The 18,135-nt window shown below is 52.9% G+C and overlaps 2 protein-coding genes across 5 annotated transcripts in view; one reads left to right on the top strand and one right to left on the bottom strand.

Moving 5' to 3' along the window:
- Positions 1 to 9,617, bottom strand: part of HGS (hepatocyte growth factor-regulated tyrosine kinase substrate) — a 126,242-nt gene extending 116,625 nt beyond the window's left edge. For all 3 annotated transcript variants that reach the window (XM_075349515.1, XM_075349514.1, XM_075349513.1), the window contains exon 1: positions 9,499 to 9,617. In XM_075349515.1, the coding sequence (XP_075205630.1) occupies positions 9,499 to 9,535 (37 nt within the window). In that variant the 5' untranslated portion in view covers positions 9,536 to 9,617. The remainder of the gene's footprint in view (positions 1 to 9,498) is intronic.
- Positions 9,618 to 9,625: 8 nt separating this feature from the next.
- Positions 9,626 to 18,135, top strand: part of ARL16 (ARF like GTPase 16) — a 40,228-nt gene continuing 31,718 nt past the window's right edge. For both annotated transcript variants that reach the window (XR_012754256.1, XM_075349516.1), the window contains exons 1-3: positions 9,626 to 9,770; positions 12,832 to 12,888; positions 13,308 to 13,424. Coding sequence is in view for 1 of the 2 variants with exons in the window: in XM_075349516.1 (XP_075205631.1) it covers positions 9,711 to 9,770; positions 12,832 to 12,888; positions 13,308 to 13,424 (234 nt within the window). In the remaining variant the exon portion in view is untranslated. The remainder of the gene's footprint in view (positions 9,771 to 12,831; positions 12,889 to 13,307; positions 13,425 to 18,135) is intronic.

Below are 18,135 nucleotides of genomic sequence, written 5' to 3' on the forward strand. Positions count from 1 at the left end.
CTAAGATCCAGGACTCAATGGCCACACAGTCAGGTTCAGGGCAGCAGAATTCCGATGGAAAAACGGCCCTTGAGACAGCAAGTCTGGTCGGTCTGGTAGCGCCCACGGTTGGCCTACCGTGAGATGCCACAGATCCGGGTACCACGACCTCCTCGGCCAGTCTGGAGCGACGAGGATGGCGCGGCGGCAGTCGGACCTGATCTTGCGCAGCACTCTGGGCAACAGTGCTAGAGGTGGGAACACATAAGGGAGCCGGAACTGCGACCAATTTTGAACTAAGGCGTCTGCCGCCAGAGCTCGGTGATCGTGAGACCGCGCCATGAAAACTGGGACCTTGTTGTTGTGTCGGGACGCCATTAGGTCGACGTCCGGCATCCCCCAGCGGCGACAGATCTCTTGAAACACGTCCGGGTGAAGAGACCATTCCCCTGCGTCCATACCCTGGCGACTGAGAAAATCTGCTTCCCAGTTGTCCACGCCTGGGATGTGAACTGCTGATATGGTGGATGCCGTGTCTTCCACCCACGTCAGAATCCGCCGGACTTCCTGGAAGGCTTGCCGACTGCGTGTTCCTCCTTGGTGGTTGATGTATGCCACCGCTGTGGAGTTGTCCGACTGAATTCGGATCTGCTTCCCTTCCAGCCACTGCTGGAAGGCTTGTAGGGCAAGATACACTGCTCTGATTTCCAGAACATTGATCTGAAGGGTGGACTCTTGCTGAGTCCACGTACCCTGAGCCCTGTGGTGGAGAAAAACCGCTCCCCACCCTGACAGACTCGCGTCCGTCGTGACCACCGCCCAGGATGGGGGTAGGAAGGACTTTCCCTTTGACAATGAGGTGGGAAGAAGCCACCACTGAAGAGATTCCTATGCCGCCTGAGAAAGGGAGACGTTCCTGTCGAGGGACGTCGACTTCCCGTCCCATTGGCGTAGAATGTCCCACTGTAGTGGACGCAGATGAAACTGCGCAAAAGGGACTGCCTCCATTGCTGCTACCATCTTCCCTAGGAAGTGCATGAGGCGTGTCAAGGGGTGTGACTGGTCTTGAAGGAGGGATCGCACCCCTGTCTGTAGTGAACGCTGTTTGTCCAGCGGAAGCTTCACTATCGCTGAGAGAGTATGAAACTCCATGCCAAGATATGTTAGCGATTGGGTCGGGGTCAGATTTGACTTGGAAAAGTTGATGACCCACCCGAAACTCTGGAGAGTCTCCAGTGCAACGTTCAGGCTGTGTTGGCATGCCTCTTGAGAGGGAGCCTTGACAAGCAGATCATCTAAGTAAGGGATCACAGAGTGTCCCTGAGAGTGCAGGACTGCTACTACTGCTGCCATGACCTTGGTGAAGGCCCGTGGGGCTGTCGCCAGACCGAAAGGCAGAGCTACGAACTGAAGGTGTTCGTCTCCTATAACGAACCGTAGAAAACGCTGATGCTCTGGAGCAATCGGCACGTGGAGATAAGCATCCTTGATGTCTATTGATGCTAGGAAATCTCCTTGAGACATTGAGGCGATGACGGAGCGGAGGGATTCCATCCGGAACCGTCTGGTTTTTACGTACTTGTTGAGAAGTTTTAGGTCCAGAACGGGACGGAAGGATCCGTCCTTTTTTGGCACCACAAACAAATTGGAGTAAAAACCGTGACCTTGCTCCTGAAGAGGAACAGGGATCACCACACCTTCTGCCTTTAGAGTGCACACCGCCTGCAGAAGAGCATCGGCTCGGTCGGGAGGCGGAGACGTTCTGAAGAATCGAGTTGGAGGACGAGAACTGAACTCTATCCTGTACCCGTGGGACAGAATGTCTCTCACCCAACGGTCTTGGACCTGTGGCAGCCAAATGTCGCCAAAGCGGGAGAGCCTGCCACCGACCGAGGATGCGGAGAGAGGAGGCCGAAAGTCATGAGGAAGCCGCCTTGGTAGCGGGTCTTCCGGCTGTCTTTTTTGGGCGTGACTGAGCCCGCCAAGAATCTGAGTTCCTCTGATCCTTTTGAGTCCTTTTGGACGAGGAGAATTGGGACCTGCCGGAGCCTCGAAAGGACCGAAACCCCGACTGTCCCCTCCTCTGCTGGGGTTTGGTTTGTCTGGGCTGAGGTAAGGATGAATCCTTACCCTTGGATTGTTTAATGATCTCATCCAACCGCTCACCAAACAGTCGGTCACCAGAGAATGGCAAACTGGTTAAGCACTTTTTGGAAGCAGAATCTGCCTTCCATTCCCTTAACCACAAGGCTCTGCGTAAAACCACGGAGTTGGCGGACGCCACTGCCGTACGTCTCGTAGAGTCCAGAACAGCATTAATCGCGTAGGACGCAAATGCAGACATTTGAGAGGTTAAGGATGCCACCTGCGGCACAGATGCACATGCGACAGTGTCAACCTGTGTAAGACCAGCTGAAATAGCTTGGAGTGCCCATACGGCAGCGAATGCTGGAGCAAACGACGCGCCGATAGCTTCATAGATGGATTTCAACCAGAGCTCCATCTGTCTGTCAGTGGCATCTTTAAGTGCAGCCCCATCCTCCACTGCAACTATGGATCTAGCCGCAAGCCTGGAGATTGGGGGATCCACCTTGGGACACTGGGTCCAGCCTTTGACCACGTCAGGAGGAAAGGGATACCGTGTGTCCTTAAGCCGTTTGGAGAAACGTTTATCTGGATAAGCGTGGTGTTTCTGGACTGACTCTAAAGTCAGAGTGGTCCAGAAAAGAACTCAATTTACGCTTGGGATATCTGAAATGGAATTTCTCCTGCTGTGAAGCTGATTCCTCCACCGGAGGAGCTGGGGGAGAAATATCCAGCATTCTATTGATGGACGCTATCAGATCATTCACTATGGCGTCCCCATCAGGTGTATCCAAGTTGAGAGCGGTCTCAGGATCAGAATCCTGATCAGCTACCTCCGCCTCATCACACAGAGAGCCTTCCTGCTGGGACCCTGACCAGTGTGATGAAGTCGAGGGCCGCTCATAGCGAGCTCGCTTAGGCTGTCTGGGACTGTCGTCCGTGTCCGAACCGTCACGCTGGGATGCATGGGACACCCCCGGAGCCCGGGGCTGTTCCAACAGAGGGGGACCAGGGGGCAATGATTGAACAGTGCCCATGGTCTGAGTTACTGGTCTAGACTGCAACGTTTCTAGAATTCTAGTCATAGTCACAGACAATCTATCAGCGAAAGCTGCAAACTCTGTCCCCGTCACCTGGACAGTATTCACAGGTGGTTCTCCCTGGGTCACCTCTAGCAGAGGCCCCGGCCGAGCAGTTGCCACAGGGGCCGAGCACTGCACACAGTGGGGGTCAGTGGAACCTGCCGGTAAAGAAGCCTCACATGCGGTACAAGCAGCATAGAAAGCCTGTGCCTTGGCACCCTTGCTTTTTGCGGATGACATGCTGTTGTCTCCTCTGAGCAATCTAGGAGGGTATATAGCCAGGAAGCACCAGCGACCGTACATGCAATGTATAGCGTACAAGCATAAAAATACAAATGTACACTTCGGCACTAGTGGGTTTAGCACCAGAGGCGCCGCTTACCGCCCGCTCAAACGCGGGTGTGTGGTCGCCAGAATCCCGTGTCTGGGTCTCCCAAAACTTGTCTCCCCTCTCCAGCTCAGACTGCACACAGGAATGGCTGCCGGCGTTCTGTGAAGAGGGGCGGACCGTGGGCGTGCCTCAGACAAAGTGCGGGAAACTGGTGTCCCACTGTGCCCAGTGTGAGGGCTGGAGTATGTAAAGTAGACTCCAGCCCTCTGTGCTGACATTCTGCACAGCGTCCCGCCCTTCCCCTGACTGGCAGGCCTGGGGGCGGGAACGAAATGAAACTAGGCCGCAAAAGCCGGGGACTCGAGTAATAAGCGTGGCCGTCATACATGCACGGCCAGCGCGGAAGTCCCCGGCGCACCACAAGTCCCAGCCGCGCCGCAGCAAACTGACAGCAGCGGCCGGCGCGGCAGTTCCAAATACATATACTCCTTCAGCAGAGCTGTAGTGAGCAGTGGCACAAGCGTGCGCGCTGTTGTCCCCGGCGCACTAACACACCCAGCAATGCTGCAGTGTGCCTGCGTCTGTGTGGGGACACAGAGTACCTTGATGAAGCAGGGTCCTGTCCCTGACGATACTCAGCTCCATATGCAGCAGTTCCTTTCAGGGGCTGTGGATGGAGCACGGTCTCAGTGCCTGGAGACCGGTAAATTCCCACTTCACCCAGAGCCCTAAGGGGGATGGGGAAGGATGCAGCATGTGGGCTCCAGCCTCCGTACCCGCAATGGGTACCTCAACCTTAACAAACACCGCCGACAAAAGTGGGGTGAGAAGGGAGCATGCTGGGGGCCCTATATGGGGCCTCTTTTCTTCCATCCGACATAGTCAGCAGCTGCTGCTGACTAAACAGTGGAGCTATGCGTGGATGTCTGACCTCCTTCGCACAAAGCATGAAAACTGAGGAGCCCGTGATCCCACGGGGGGTGTATAGGCAGAAGGGGAGGGGCCTTACACTTTTAAGTGTAGTGCTTTGTGTGGCCTCCGGAGGCAGTAGCTATACACCCAATCGTCTGGGTCTCCCAATTAGGAGCGATAAAGAAATAATTAAATGTCTGAAGTTCACATTGTACTACAATAAATTTTTCACTTAAATATAAGCATAATACTAAATGTTATTATTTAGTAAAATATTCAGCACATTCTGAATTGCACTACTGTCCCCAATTTATTATAGATTTTAGGAGTCGGAGTCGGTGCATTTTATACCGACTCCGACTCCACCAAAATGAGCTCCGACTCTGACTCCACAGCCCTGCAAAAAACGCATGTGTTTTTACCGCGATTTGGTGCGTTTTTGTCTGCGTTTTGATCTTTGCATTTTTCTGTGTTTTTCCAATGCATTGCATGGGGGGAAAACGCAGAAAAACGCAGGAAAGAATTGACATGTCCATTTTTTTTTTAAGCTCAAATACGCAGCTTAAAAAAAAAAAAAAAAAAAAAAAGTTGTGTGCGGACAGCAAAAATGAAAACTCAGACTTTGCTGGGGAAGCAAAATCATGCAGTTTTGAGGCCAAAAACGCACCCGAAAAACGCACTGTGTGAACTTACCCTAAAGGTTCCCCACACAATGGAATTGCCTGTATTCAGCCTTAAAAGACAGATGCTGCCATATAAATTAGTTTATAGGTGTTAATCCAGATGTAAGGTTTCCTTTAAAGCCCCACTCAAGAGTGTAGGTTTTTTTTCAGCACTAGAGTGGCGCTTTAAACATAAATCCCCTAGCCCCAGTATTATACTTACCTTCCCATGTATTCACCTTTTTTCAGTGCCACTCCAGTCCTGTGGTGCCATCTTGTGCCTATAGCCTCTGACTGGCCAGTAGTCAGAAGATATGTCACAAGCTCTCATTACTAGTCTATGATGCACTCATAGACTTACATTGAGTTGTGACCTCCGGTGCGCTCCATGAAACACTGGAGCTGCCGGCAAGTCACATATACAGAGACCAATGGGAGCGATGCTGAAAACAGATGAAGGGCAAGTGTAAGGCAGGAGGTAGGGGACTTACATTTAAAGCTCCACTACAGTGCTTAATTAAATAATTAATTAATAAAACACTGAAGTGGTGCTTTAAAGAGGTTTACTGGGCAAAGTACAAAACTGGAGTGGAAGCATTGAGAGAAACAGAAGAGAAAGCAGTCAGAATGTGACAACAAGTATGCAAAAGGCATATGTCCAGCTTTGTGACAACCGTGGGACCTGCGAACGAGTAGAATCCTAACTGAGTATACAGTGTGTCCACCCATATCCTGTCCACTGCCATTAACTTGAGAACGGCAGCAGCTATAGGCATAAAAGTGGTGTCTAGGTATAGTAAAGTAGTCATGCGCTACGCAATGAAACCACCTGTAGCGCCACCTGGTGGAAAACAACGGAGTTAGCATTTTTATCTCGAAAACAGAGCGAGATAGAGAAAAAAAGTGAATTACAAAGTTGTAGGGCCTCATCAATTCAATACGAATCGACACCTTGCATACAGAAATCCTATGATATGAAACCCATGAACCCCCCCCCCCCCCCCAAAACATTGAATGCTGGTCACGTATATGGCGCTCATGTAACTTTGATGCTCCAAGTGGCCACCGTCAGCTGCAATGCACATCTGGACTCTGGACACTATACTGTATCTTGATGCACGTTGTGCAATATGGTAGGCGACACGTTTGCATAAGCATCTGTGATACGTCGTCTTAGGTCCTGCAATGTTGGTGGAGGGGTCGCATACACCTGCTGTTTGATGTGACCTCACAGAAAGAAGTCCAATGGGGTCAGGTCAGGTGAGCATGGAGGCCACTCCACACAGCCACCATACCCAATGAATTGTAGGAAGGTCTCCATGAGGTATCGCTTCACGTCCGCAGCCTTGTGAGTTTTACACGTTCTAATCATAGCATTTCTGTATGCAAGGTGTCGATTCGTATTGAATTGATGATGCCCTACAACTTTGTAATTCCCTTTTTTTCCCCTCTCATTCCGTTTTCAAGATAAAAATGTTAACTCTGTTGTTTTCCACCAGGTGGCGCTATAGGTGGTTTCATTGCATAGCGCATGGATACTTTACTATACCTAGACACCACTTCTATGCCTATAGCTGCCGCCATTCTCAAGTTAATGGCGGTGGCCAGGATATGGGGGGGGACACACTGTACAGTGCACATTGTTAGGATTCACAACGGTACCTTCCCCGCTTGTTTTCTATTTCACATGAAAACTCCTTAAAGAGATGAAAAGATTAATTAAAATGTACTGGGTATTCCAGCAGATGAGCACACAGTTTATTACGTCTCAGGGAACCAGCCAGCAGGTTTTTCATATATATAGTAAAACCAGTACTGGCACTAGGATGCTGAATGTAAGCATACCTTTTGTTCGGAGATTGGATGTTTTATTTCAGAAATATGTGCAAGTTCCAGCAATGCACTGTTATTTGATTGACAGGTGCAACAGGAAGGGAATATATGAGTCGGGTCTTGCTATCTATTCCCGTCCTTCATTGTCTGCCTGCACCAGAAATAACGTTTATGACGGTGACAGGGGGAGGAAGGCCAGGCAGGGAGACAGCGACAGGCATAGATAGCAAGACCTGACCCACATATTACCTTTCTGCTGCACCTGTCAATCAAATAGCAGTGCATTGCTGGAATGTTACTTGCACATATTTCTGAAATAAAACTTCCAATCTCAGAACAAACGGTATGGTTACATTCAGCATACTAGCACCAGTATAGCACTGGCTTTACTTAATATACACGAAAATCCTGCTGGGTGGCTCTTATTAACCGCTTTCAACCCCCTAGGATTTAACCTTTTCTGCTTCCTACATTACTTATGAGGAAGCTATAGCTGTATTCATCCTGAGACACCTGATAGAAATCCTGTGAAGGCTGGATATATGGAAAATGGGGACACTCCGGGGGGTGGCAGCCGGGGACACTCCGGGGGGTGGCAGCCGGGGACACTCCGGGGGGTGGCAGCCGGGGACACTCCGGGGGGTGGCAGCCGGGGACACTCCGGGGGGTGGCAGCCGGGGACACTCCGGGGGGTGGCAGCCGGGGACACTCCGGGGGGGTGGCAGCCGGGGACACTCCGGGGGGTGGCAGCCGGGGACACTCCGGGGGGTGGCAGCCGGGGACACTCCGGGGGGTGGCAGCCGGGGGACACTCCGGGGGGTGGCAGCCGGGGGACACTCCGGGGGGTGGCAGCCGGGGGACACTCCGGGGGGTGGCAGCCGGGGGACACTCCGGGGGGTGGCAGCCGGGGGACACTCCGGGGGGTGGCAGCCGGGGGACACTCCGGGGGGTGGCAGCCGGGGGACACTCCGGGGGGTGGCAGCCGGGGGACACTCCGGGGGGTGGCAGCCGGGGGACACTCCGGGGGGTGGCAGCCGGGGGACACTCCGGGGGGTGGCAGCCGGGGGACACTCCGGGGGGTGGCAGCCGGGGGACACTCCGGGGGGTGGCAGCCGGGGGACACTCCGGGGGGTGGCAGCCGGGGGACACTCCGGGGGGTGGCAGCCGGGGGACACTCCGGGGGGTGGCAGCCGGGGGACACTCCGGGGGGTGGCAGCCGGGGGACACTCCGGGGGGGGGCAGCCGGGGGACACTCCGGGGGGGGGCAGCCGGGGGACACTCCGGGGGGGGGCAGCCGGGGGACACTCCGGGGGGGGGCAGCCGGGGGACACTCCGGGGGGGGCAGCCGGGGGACACTCCGGGGGGGGGCAGCCGGGGGACACTCCGGGGGGGGGCAGCCGGGGGACACTCCGGGGGGGGGCAGCCGGGGGACACTCCGGGGGGGGGCAGCCGGGGGACACTCCGGGGGGGGGCAGCCGGGGGACACTCCGGGGGGGGGCAGCCGGGGGACACTCCGGGGGGTGGCAGCCGGGGGACACTCCGGGGGGTGGCAGCCGGGGGACACTCCGGGGGGTGGCAGCCGGGGGACACTCCGGGGGGTGGCAGCCGGGGGACACTCCGGGGGGTGGCAGCCGGGGGACACTCCGGGGGGTGGCAGCCGGGGGACACTCCGGGGGGTGGCAGCCGGGGGACACTCCGGGGGGTGGCAGCCGGGGGACACTCCGGGGGGTGGCAGCCGGGGGACACTCCGGGGGGTGGCAGCCGGGGGACACTCCGGGGGGTGGCAGCCGGGGGACACTCCGGGGGGTGGCAGCCGGGGGACACTCCGGGGGGTGGCAGCCGGGGGACACTCCGGGGGGTGGCAGCCGGGGGACACTCCGGGGGGTGGCAGCCGGGGACACTCCGGGGGGTGGCAGCCGGGGACACTCCGGGGGGTGGCAGCCGGGGACACTCCGGGGGGTGGCAGCCGGGGACACTCCGGGGGGTGGCAGCCGGGGACACTCCGGGGGGTGGCAGCCGGGGACACTCCGGGGGGTGGCAGCCGGGGACACTCCGGGGGGTGGCAGCCGGGGACACTCCGGGGGGTGGCAGCCGGGGACACTCCGGGGGGTGGCAGCCGGGGACACTCCGGGGGGTGGCAGCCGGGGACACTCCGGGGGGTGGCAGCCGGGGACACTCCGGGGGGTGGCAGCCGGGGACACTCCGGGGGGTGGCAGCCGGGGACACTCCGGGGGGTGGCAGCCGGGGACACTCCGGGGGGTGGCAGCCGGGGGACACTCCGGGGGGTGGCAGCCGGGGACACTCCGGGGGGGTGGCAGCCGGGGACACTCCGGGGGGTGGCAGCCGGGGCCACATTACACGCCTCCTCCACTAGCCACCATGGCTACCTGTGTGACACACTGCACAGATGCCAGTGACTGGAGGGTCGCCCAGTACGCCCCATATAGGTTTATATATACACACATAACAGTAAACCCATCTGATAAGACCAGGGGAAATGCCTCTTACAACTGATGACTGCACACAATGGTCAATGGCGGTCTCCACAGTGAAGACACTACACTTCCCGGATTGGAGAGCTTCCTCCTCACATCCCCCTCTTAGTGTTCCTCACCCAGAAGCCTCTCAAACGTGCCGCCTCCTTTTCCCATCGTGACACCGGAGAGAACGGGAGTCTGACACCGAAGAAAACAACACTTCCGCTTCCGGAAACTTCAAGGCGGTTCCTGCGGCCAGGGAGCGGAAGTGACGTCACGGCAAGGCGAGCGCGTGACGCTGCTAGTTGCTGTGCAGCAGAGCGGGCGGGCAGCTCCCAGCTGATGGATCATGTGTTTGGTTCTCGGGCCCTCCGGCGTCGGGAAGACTCTGCTCACGAAGAGGCTGCAGAATATCCTTCAGGGTGGGGCAGGAGTGGGGACACGCTGGCCTCCATGGTGTGGGCCTCCCCCCGAGTGGTTATATGGCCCCCAGTGGAGGGTACATGATCCCACACGGAGCCATTATTTGCATTTAGTTTCTAACGTCACTTTTGTCTTTGGTAATTGTTTGGGGGGGTGGTTTTGTGCCAAATTCTGCAAGGTGGCGCATGAATTTTCCACAAAATTTCAAAAGAAAAATGCCCTCATACACCCATTCTGCAGCTTTGTAAAAGCCCTCCTGTGTGGGATGGGGGGATAGGACCACATTTGTGCCAAATTCTGTAAAAAAAAACAAAACAAAAACATACAAAGTGACTTTAAGAATAACAAGGTGCAAACCGCAGGCTCTCTAAGGGGATCTCAGAGTGTATTATATTTAGGATCCCTACAAAGGATAGGGTACCAGTATAAGATCATTGGGGTATAGCACACCCCAATGCCCCTCCCCCTGACACAGCTTCAGCTGAATGCGAGGTAATAGATTGGTGTCAGATGTTGCCCCCCCACCACACAGCTCCAGCTGAATGCGAGGTAGCTGCAGATTAGTGCCGGATGTTGGCCCCCCCACCGACTAGCACCAGCCAAATGTTAGGTGGAAGCAGATTGGTTCCAGATATCAGACCAGACCACCACCGAGCCGCTCCAGCTGAAAGGTAGAAGCAGGTCAGTGCCAGGTGTTGGCCTTCCACCGATCAGCTCCAGCCAAATGGAAGGTAGTAGCAGATTGGGCCTGAATGTTGGACCCACACTGAGCAGGTCCAGCCAAATATTAGGTAAGAGTAGATCAGTGCCGGATGTCAACCACCCCATGGAACAGCTCCAACCAAACTTTAGGTGGGAGCCGATCGGTGAAGGATGTCGGACTTCCCCACCAAGCAGCTCCAGCTGAATGTTAGGTAGTAGTGGATTGATGCAGGTGAAGGATGTCTGACCCTCACAGATCTGATATTGATGCCCTATCGTAAGCACAGATCATTATTTGCTCAGAGGACCGTTTTAAGCGCTATGCTATTTGTAAGGCAGCATGCACACATCCCTGTGACATGTCCTAGTGCTTTCCATTTTTTTCCTTAGACAGCGCACTGGCCCATAAAGTTTTATTGCTCCATATACACATCAGTTTTAAGAAATAGGACCGTGTGTCCGGTCCATGAGACCCAGTCTTAATCTCATCAGATTCTGCCATTAAAGTGTGGGAATTCATGAGATACTAGGGACGCACGCTTTATACTCCTCATCCGTGTTTTATCTAGATAATCAAGAGTCCATGGCTATAAAAGTTCAATATGCTAGAATGAAAAAAAGGACACAACTTTGATAACATCTGAGAAAACCATTGTCCCCTTTCTCTCAGATGGTAATGCTTACACGGATATATGGCTAGCCCAAGCCAAAATCAGGAGTGGAGCAAAAAACTATTACTAAAAGATCTGCCCCTATTCTGTGATTTGGACATAAGGGTGCGTTACACGCTGCGACATCGCTAACAATATATCGTCGGGGCACGTTGTTAGTGACGCACATCCAGAGTCGTTAGCGACATCGCAGCGTGTAACACCAAGGAGCGACGATTAACGGGCGAAAAAACGTGAAAAATCGTTGCTTGTTGACACGTCGCTCCTTTTCAAAAGATCGTTGCTGCTGCAGGTACGATGTTGTTCGTCGTACCTGCGGCAGCACATATCGCTATGTGTGACACCGCAGGAACGACGAACATCTCCTTACCTGCGTCCACCAGCAATGTGGAAGGAAGGAGGTGGGCGGGATGTTCCGGCCGCTCATCTCCGCCCCTCCGCTTCTATTGGATGGCTGCCGTGTGACGTCGCTGTACGAACCGCCCTCTTAGAAAAGAGGCGGATCACGAGCCAGAGCCACGTCGCAGGGAAGGTAAGTCCGTGTGACGGGTGTTAGCGTTGTTGTGCGCCACTGGCAGCGATTTGCCCGTGATGCACAACTGACGGGGGCAGGTACGCTCGCTAGCGATATCGGTATTGATATCGCAGCGTGTAAAGTACCCTTAACTCCATGGTTTGGACTTACAATCACTGAAGCTGGGGTCCACGTAGAGGTCATTATTAGTGATGGGTGAGCACTAAAATGCTCGCCACTCGATTCCAGCTGGTCAGGCGCTTGGACAAGCTAACCGCCAGTAACGAGCATTATGGAAAGTCAATGATTTGCATGTTGGGGTCTCTGCCCACATACAGCCAGCCAAAAAAAGAGCATTTCTGGGGATTATCATTTAAAGTCGGGGAGTATTACATAACTCCTTAGTAGGACGGTTTCCTCAGCTAAATGCCACTTTACACGCAACGACATCGCTAACGAGATTTCGTTGGGGTGACGGAATTCCTGACGCACATCCGGCCTCGTTAGTGACGTCGTTGCGTGTGAAATGTACGAATGACTGCTAACGATCAAAATTATTCACCTAATCATTGATCGTTGTCACGTCGTTCCAATCTCAAATATCGTTGCTGTTGCAGGATGCAGGTTGTTCGTTGTTCCTGAGGCAGCACACATCGCTACGTGTGACACCCCAGAAATAACAAACAACACCTTACCTGCGCCCGCCGGCAATGAGGTGGGCGTGTCTTTCCTTTGGCTGCTCTCCGCCCCTCCTTTTCTATTGGCCGCCTGCTGTGTGACGCCACACGAACCGCCCCCTTAGAAAAGAGGCAGTTCGCCGACGTCGCTAGGCAGGTAAGTATGTGTGACGGGGACTAACGATGTTGTGCGCCACGGGCAGCGATTTGTCCGTGACGCACAAATGGCGGGTGCGATTGGCAGCGACATCGCTAGCGATGTCGCTGTTTGTAAAGTGGCCTTAAGTCTCATCATGTGCCTTTCTTTACCGGGAATAATTGTCTGTATATAAAGCCACCCCAGGCCAAGCGCAGGAGCAGAACACCGCCTATCTCCAATACGAATGAATGTGAGTTATGGAAACGGTGAAGCAAAACTGGCTCTGCTGTTGGCCTGACGATAAAGTGAAATATGTTTGGAATCTTCTTTAACCTTTTCCTGTAAAGCTGTGCGGTAAAGAGTCACCTGATTTAGGAGATGTTCCTCCCACCCAGCCCACTGTAAGTTACCGAGACCGTCTGTCGTACAGATTCATCATGGGGGGGAAACGGACTTATAGGTCCTCGTGCTCTGTGGTATTGTCCCCTAGCATTATGTATTCAGCGGAGGGGCTGGGGCACATCTCGCTCATCACATTAGCACATATGATTCATAGATTTTGGCATTTCTGAAGGTAACTTTATACACAGGATTGTTAATATCTGCTAATGCAGACAATTCAATAAATTTATAACCAATCTATTGTCCACTGTTATCAGTCATTTCAGGTTTTGATCTGTAAGTACTTACAGAACAGTTAAAAATTGAAGTGTGGGTACGCTTTAGGTATTTTTTAAGCATTTTGTGTTATTTATATTGTGCTTTGCGTTTCTTTAATATACTTTTTTTTCATTATTCCACTATGGACAACCTATGGAAGGTGGGCACAAACTTGACTGATCTGACAATACAGAGAACGCGTGTGACCGTCCGAGAAGTGGGTGGCTCCATGGTGCCCATCTGGCCCAGTTATTACACGGACTGTCGGAGTGTAGTGGTAAGACTTTGTTCATGTGGTACCTCGTTACCAGCCCATGTCCTTAACATTTGTGGTGGTGTATATTGAAGAACCTGTTGCTAAACCATTATCTAATGTGGATTATGATCTGATTCTGGAAAGATTGTCAGGATCTGCTGGAAAAATCCAAAGAGGATATTGACCATTTATTTTGACTCCACTATGTATCTCAGTTTTCATTAGTAGTTCATTATAGGGGTATCCCAGTATACAAAACTCACCTATCCACTAGATATAATTGTTAGCAACTGCAATGACCCCACTGACTACATCCCCGTTCTTCCCTGACTCTGTTTGGGCCATAGACTTTCAATGGTGCAGCACAAACATATCAGACTGCCACCCTCCCCCCCCCCACCCCCACCCAACTATTCCTGTCTGTGGTCTTTTTTTAGGTGAGAACAGAGACCAAAGTTCCCCATTCTCGCAGTTGGGGGGATCTAGTTGATTGGTTAGAATTTTTATAGGCTGCAATATGTGTTGTCAAGGTTAGAAAGCCCATTTTTCACAATCCCATTGAGGCATCCTGGATAACAGCAGGGGGTGGCTTTTTGGGATCCTCATCTCTTGACTGGGTGGGGGGAGGTTACAGAGAGCATTGCTCTGTCCTGTATTACAGAGACCACACATTGATATGAATAGGTAGTGTAATGCCGAAACTTCCTTGTAGCACTTAATGTCAATCTGCTGTATATAGTTTATGTCCACACGTTTTTGCTGTGGATTTTGTTGTGGAAAGTGCTGTAATTGGCCTACTCCTTCTGAAATATTGGAAAAGATCATTAGTCACAGAAATCTCTGCAAAAAAATAAAATCTGCAGTGTGAACTCACCAATGCTACCTAGTTTCCTTTATTTCTGGGGTACTTCCAGGTACTCCTTTATTAGCTTATTAGGAAACTTTTTATTTTATTTTTTTTTTAAACTAGTAGATATTGTTCAAGGAGAAGAACCCCTTTTAGGTACTTTCAAAAGCTACATTTGCTTATCCAAGCTCGTATACGTTTGGGTAGGTGCCTAGTAACAGGCCAGAGGGTGGTCACCTTGTTTAAAGGGAATCTGTCACCAGGTATTTTCAATATACACAAAGACCACCACCTTTATTGCCTCTTTTACAGTAGCCTGGCAACTTGTATGTAGCCTGCATATCCCAAAAAGTACCTTTTATAATCCCAAATTATTGAGGAGGTAATGGCTGGATAGTAAAACTGCACACTAGTGGCTTGCATAGAGCACTGTTCACACTAGCAGACTCTAATGGCAAGGCCGAACAAAAATGGGCCTGGCTGTATCCTGTACAAAAAAGTACATTAGACTTTCTGTCCCTATGTAGCGCGCAGTGGGGGTATGGCTTGGCAGCCCGCCTGATCTAATAGTATGGGCGTCACCTAATAGGCTGCGGGTTTGTGACTGTGTGTCTGCTAGTGTGAACAGTGCTCTATGCAAGCCACTAGTGTGCAGTTTTACCATCCAGCCATCTCCCCCTGCACCTGTGATGCCTCCACCTAGTGGGGGTTTAGCTGTATCCTGCTGGAGTAGTAGTAGTTTTTTGGCCTGAGCAATATACAGCTGCAACTCCATCTTGCTGTAAGTAATGATATTCTTTCTTTTTTGCTTTTTGATATGATATAAAAACAGATTAAAAAATTGGTGGAATCAGGTTTTTTTTTCATCTGCCTAATTTTTTCCCCATTTAAGGTGATATGTTAAATTGAATGGTATTGTTCATCATCCAGCAAAAAAAAAAAGCCCTCATAAGGCTATGCTGAGTGAAAAATAATAATGATTTTTTGAAGAATGGGAGGAAAATATCAAATAGTGCTGTGATTGCAAGGGGTTAAAGGGAAAACATTATATTGATTAAGGGGACTACTTTTTTAAATTTCCGTAATACTCTTTTTCTTCATCGTTCCTTCCATGGGAGACCCAGACCATGGGTGTATAGCTACTGCCTCCGGAGGACACACAAAGTACTACACTCAAAACGTGTAGCTCCTCCCTCCGGGCTATATACACCCCCTGGATGACAATCTAACCAGTTCAATGCTTTGTGTTTCAGGAGGTCACACACACACATGCATTCTCTGATTTTTCATTTTTAAGATTTTATTTTTAAAGATATGGAAGAAAAGCGGGTCCAGTCTGGACTCCCGGCATGTCCCTTCACACCCCACTGTGTCGGCGGTGCTGTTAAGGTTGACCTTGCAAGGCTGGAGCCTTCACATGCCGCGCTCCTTCAACATCCTCTGAGAGGCTCTGGTTTGAAGTGGGAGCCGTCTCGGTCCTCTCTGCTGTGCAGGAGACCGGTCTCCATTCGCAGCCCTGTCAGGTTCCTGCTGGACGGAGCATTTCACCTTCCCTCAGGGACATGGCCCTGCGTCTCAAAAGCTAAGTATTGAGACGTTTTTCAGGGGTCCCGGGTACTTTTATTGAGGGGAGAGTATGTTGTTTGTCTTTTACTGTAATTCCGGCCGGTTCTCGGTGTTTTTCCGGAGAACCGCGCCGGGGGTGCCTGCTCGTCGGCCGCACGTTAAAAATCTAGGCCCCGGCTTCAGTTTGGGCCTAGTTTCGGTTTCGGCTTCCCTGCATGTCATTCATGCACAGGCATAGCGTGGCGCCGCCCACCGGCCGGCCAGCAGAGGGGAAGACACTCCTTTCTGTGGAGATGTTCCCTCCCCTGTATCTCTCCTTGGCCCTCCGGTTTCCCGCTCTTGGGGCTTCTCCCCGCCCCCCTCCTCCTTCCAGCGCCATTTTCTCAGCGTTCTTACACTGATCGGCGCTGGATGCTGCAGCTGCTGCTTTTGGGGAAGGCTGACGCTTTACTGGGGGTCTGAGCTGTGGAATCCGGAGGGCACACAGAGAGCGGTCTGGTAAGCCACAACCTCTGGTTGTGGGCTTTTATTATACACTCTCAGGGCATTCTACAGGAGTGTATTCTAGCTGCAGAGCCTCCACCTCAGCAGCATGTCTGTCACCCGGAGCAAGGCTGCAAAGCTGTACGCTATATGCACTGCTTGTAAGCTCATTCTGCAAGAGCCAAGCACATACCCACATTGTGATGCCTGCTCTAATATGGTGGTCCCTCAGCCTGGAGCCTCCTCAGGGGTTCCTCCGGCCGCTCCAGCCCCGGTGACTGATCCCCCGGCTTGGGTAGCATCTTTTTCCAGAGCTATTTCCCAGTCTTTTGCCGACTCTATGGGACAACTGTCCCGGACACTGCTGACCATGAATCAGCCCCCTTCTCAGGCCGCCTCTGTTGCTCCGAGCTCTGCAGAGCCCTCAGAGCATGTTTTAGGACCCCGTCCTCCTAAACGGAGACGCAGGGACCCTTCTCCTTCCTCGTCCCACGGCTCTGATTCACGGGCCGAGGTGCAGGGCGAGGAGGATACTTTTACTGTGGGTTCAGACGCTAGCTCTAGGTACCCCATTGCCTTGTCTGAGGATGATGCGGATGTTAGTGACTTGATTGCGTCCATTAACTCCGTCCTGAACCTCACGCCACCAGTGTCAGAGGAACCAGCCTCTCTGGTGGAGATACATCAGTTTGCCTCACCTAAGAAGGCTCGGAGTACGTTTTTTAACCACTCCAGTTTTCAGGCCACTGTCACCAAACCCAGGGCCTGTCCTGACAAACGCTTTCCAAAGCGTAGTTCTGATGACCGTTTTCCCTTTCCGCCAGATGTGGTGGAGTGGGCTCAGTCCCCAAAGGTAGACCCTCCGGTGTCTAGAATCTCAGCCCGCACAGTCGTAGCGGTGGCTGATGGCACCTCTCTTAAGGATTCCACTGACCGCCAGGTTGACCTTCTGGCCAAGTCTGTATATGAGGCGGCAGGAGCCTCCTTCTCCCCGTCTTTTGCGGCAGTGTGGGCTCTTAAGGCAGTCTCTGCCTCTCTGGCGGAGATACATTCCCTCACCAGGGACTCTATGCCTGAGATGGAGGCCTTAACTTCTCAGGCTTCGTCTTTTTCATCCTACGCCATGTCTGCCATTCTGGAGGCTTCTCACCGCACGGCGGTGGCCTCCGCTAACTCTCTCGCGATCCGCAGGATTTTGTGGCTTCGAGAGTGGAAGGCAGACGCTTCTTCTAAGAAGTACCTTGCGGGCCTCCCCTTTGCTGGGTCCCGGCTATTTGGTGAACAACTGGATGAAATAATTAAGGAAGCTACTGGAGGGAAGAGTACTTCCTTGCCACAAGCTAAAGCCAAGAGACCTGTCCAGGGCAGGAACCAATCGAGGTTTCGTTCCTTTCGTTCCTCTAACTGGTCAGCCTCTAAGCCCTCAGCCTCGTCCACTACCGCAGCCAAGGATCGTAAACCCATCTGGCGCGCAAAGCCGCGTCCTCAGAAGTCCGGAGGAGCCGCTGCCACTAAGGCAGCCCCCTCTTGACTATCTGGCTGCGCCAGCAACGTCCTTGGTCGGTGGCAGGCTCTCCCGCTTTGGCGACGTGTGGTTTCAACACGTCTCCGATCAGTGGGTGCGGGATATCATCTCCCACGGCTACAGGATAGAATTTTCCTCCAGCCCGCCAAACAGATTTTTTCTGTCAACTCCCCCCTGCTCCAAGGCCGCCGCCTTTTCTCAGGCCGTGGCATCCCTGCAGGCCAACGGTGTTATTGTTCCGGTTCCCGCTCGGGAACGGTTCAGAGGTTTCTACTCCAACCTCTTTCTAGTTCCCAAGAAGGACGGTTCCT

The sequence above is a fragment of the Anomaloglossus baeobatrachus genome, chromosome 5 (genome assembly GCF_048569485.1).
Source record: "Anomaloglossus baeobatrachus isolate aAnoBae1 chromosome 5, aAnoBae1.hap1, whole genome shotgun sequence".
In the NCBI taxonomy this organism is placed as follows: domain Eukaryota; kingdom Metazoa; phylum Chordata; class Amphibia; order Anura; family Aromobatidae; genus Anomaloglossus; species Anomaloglossus baeobatrachus.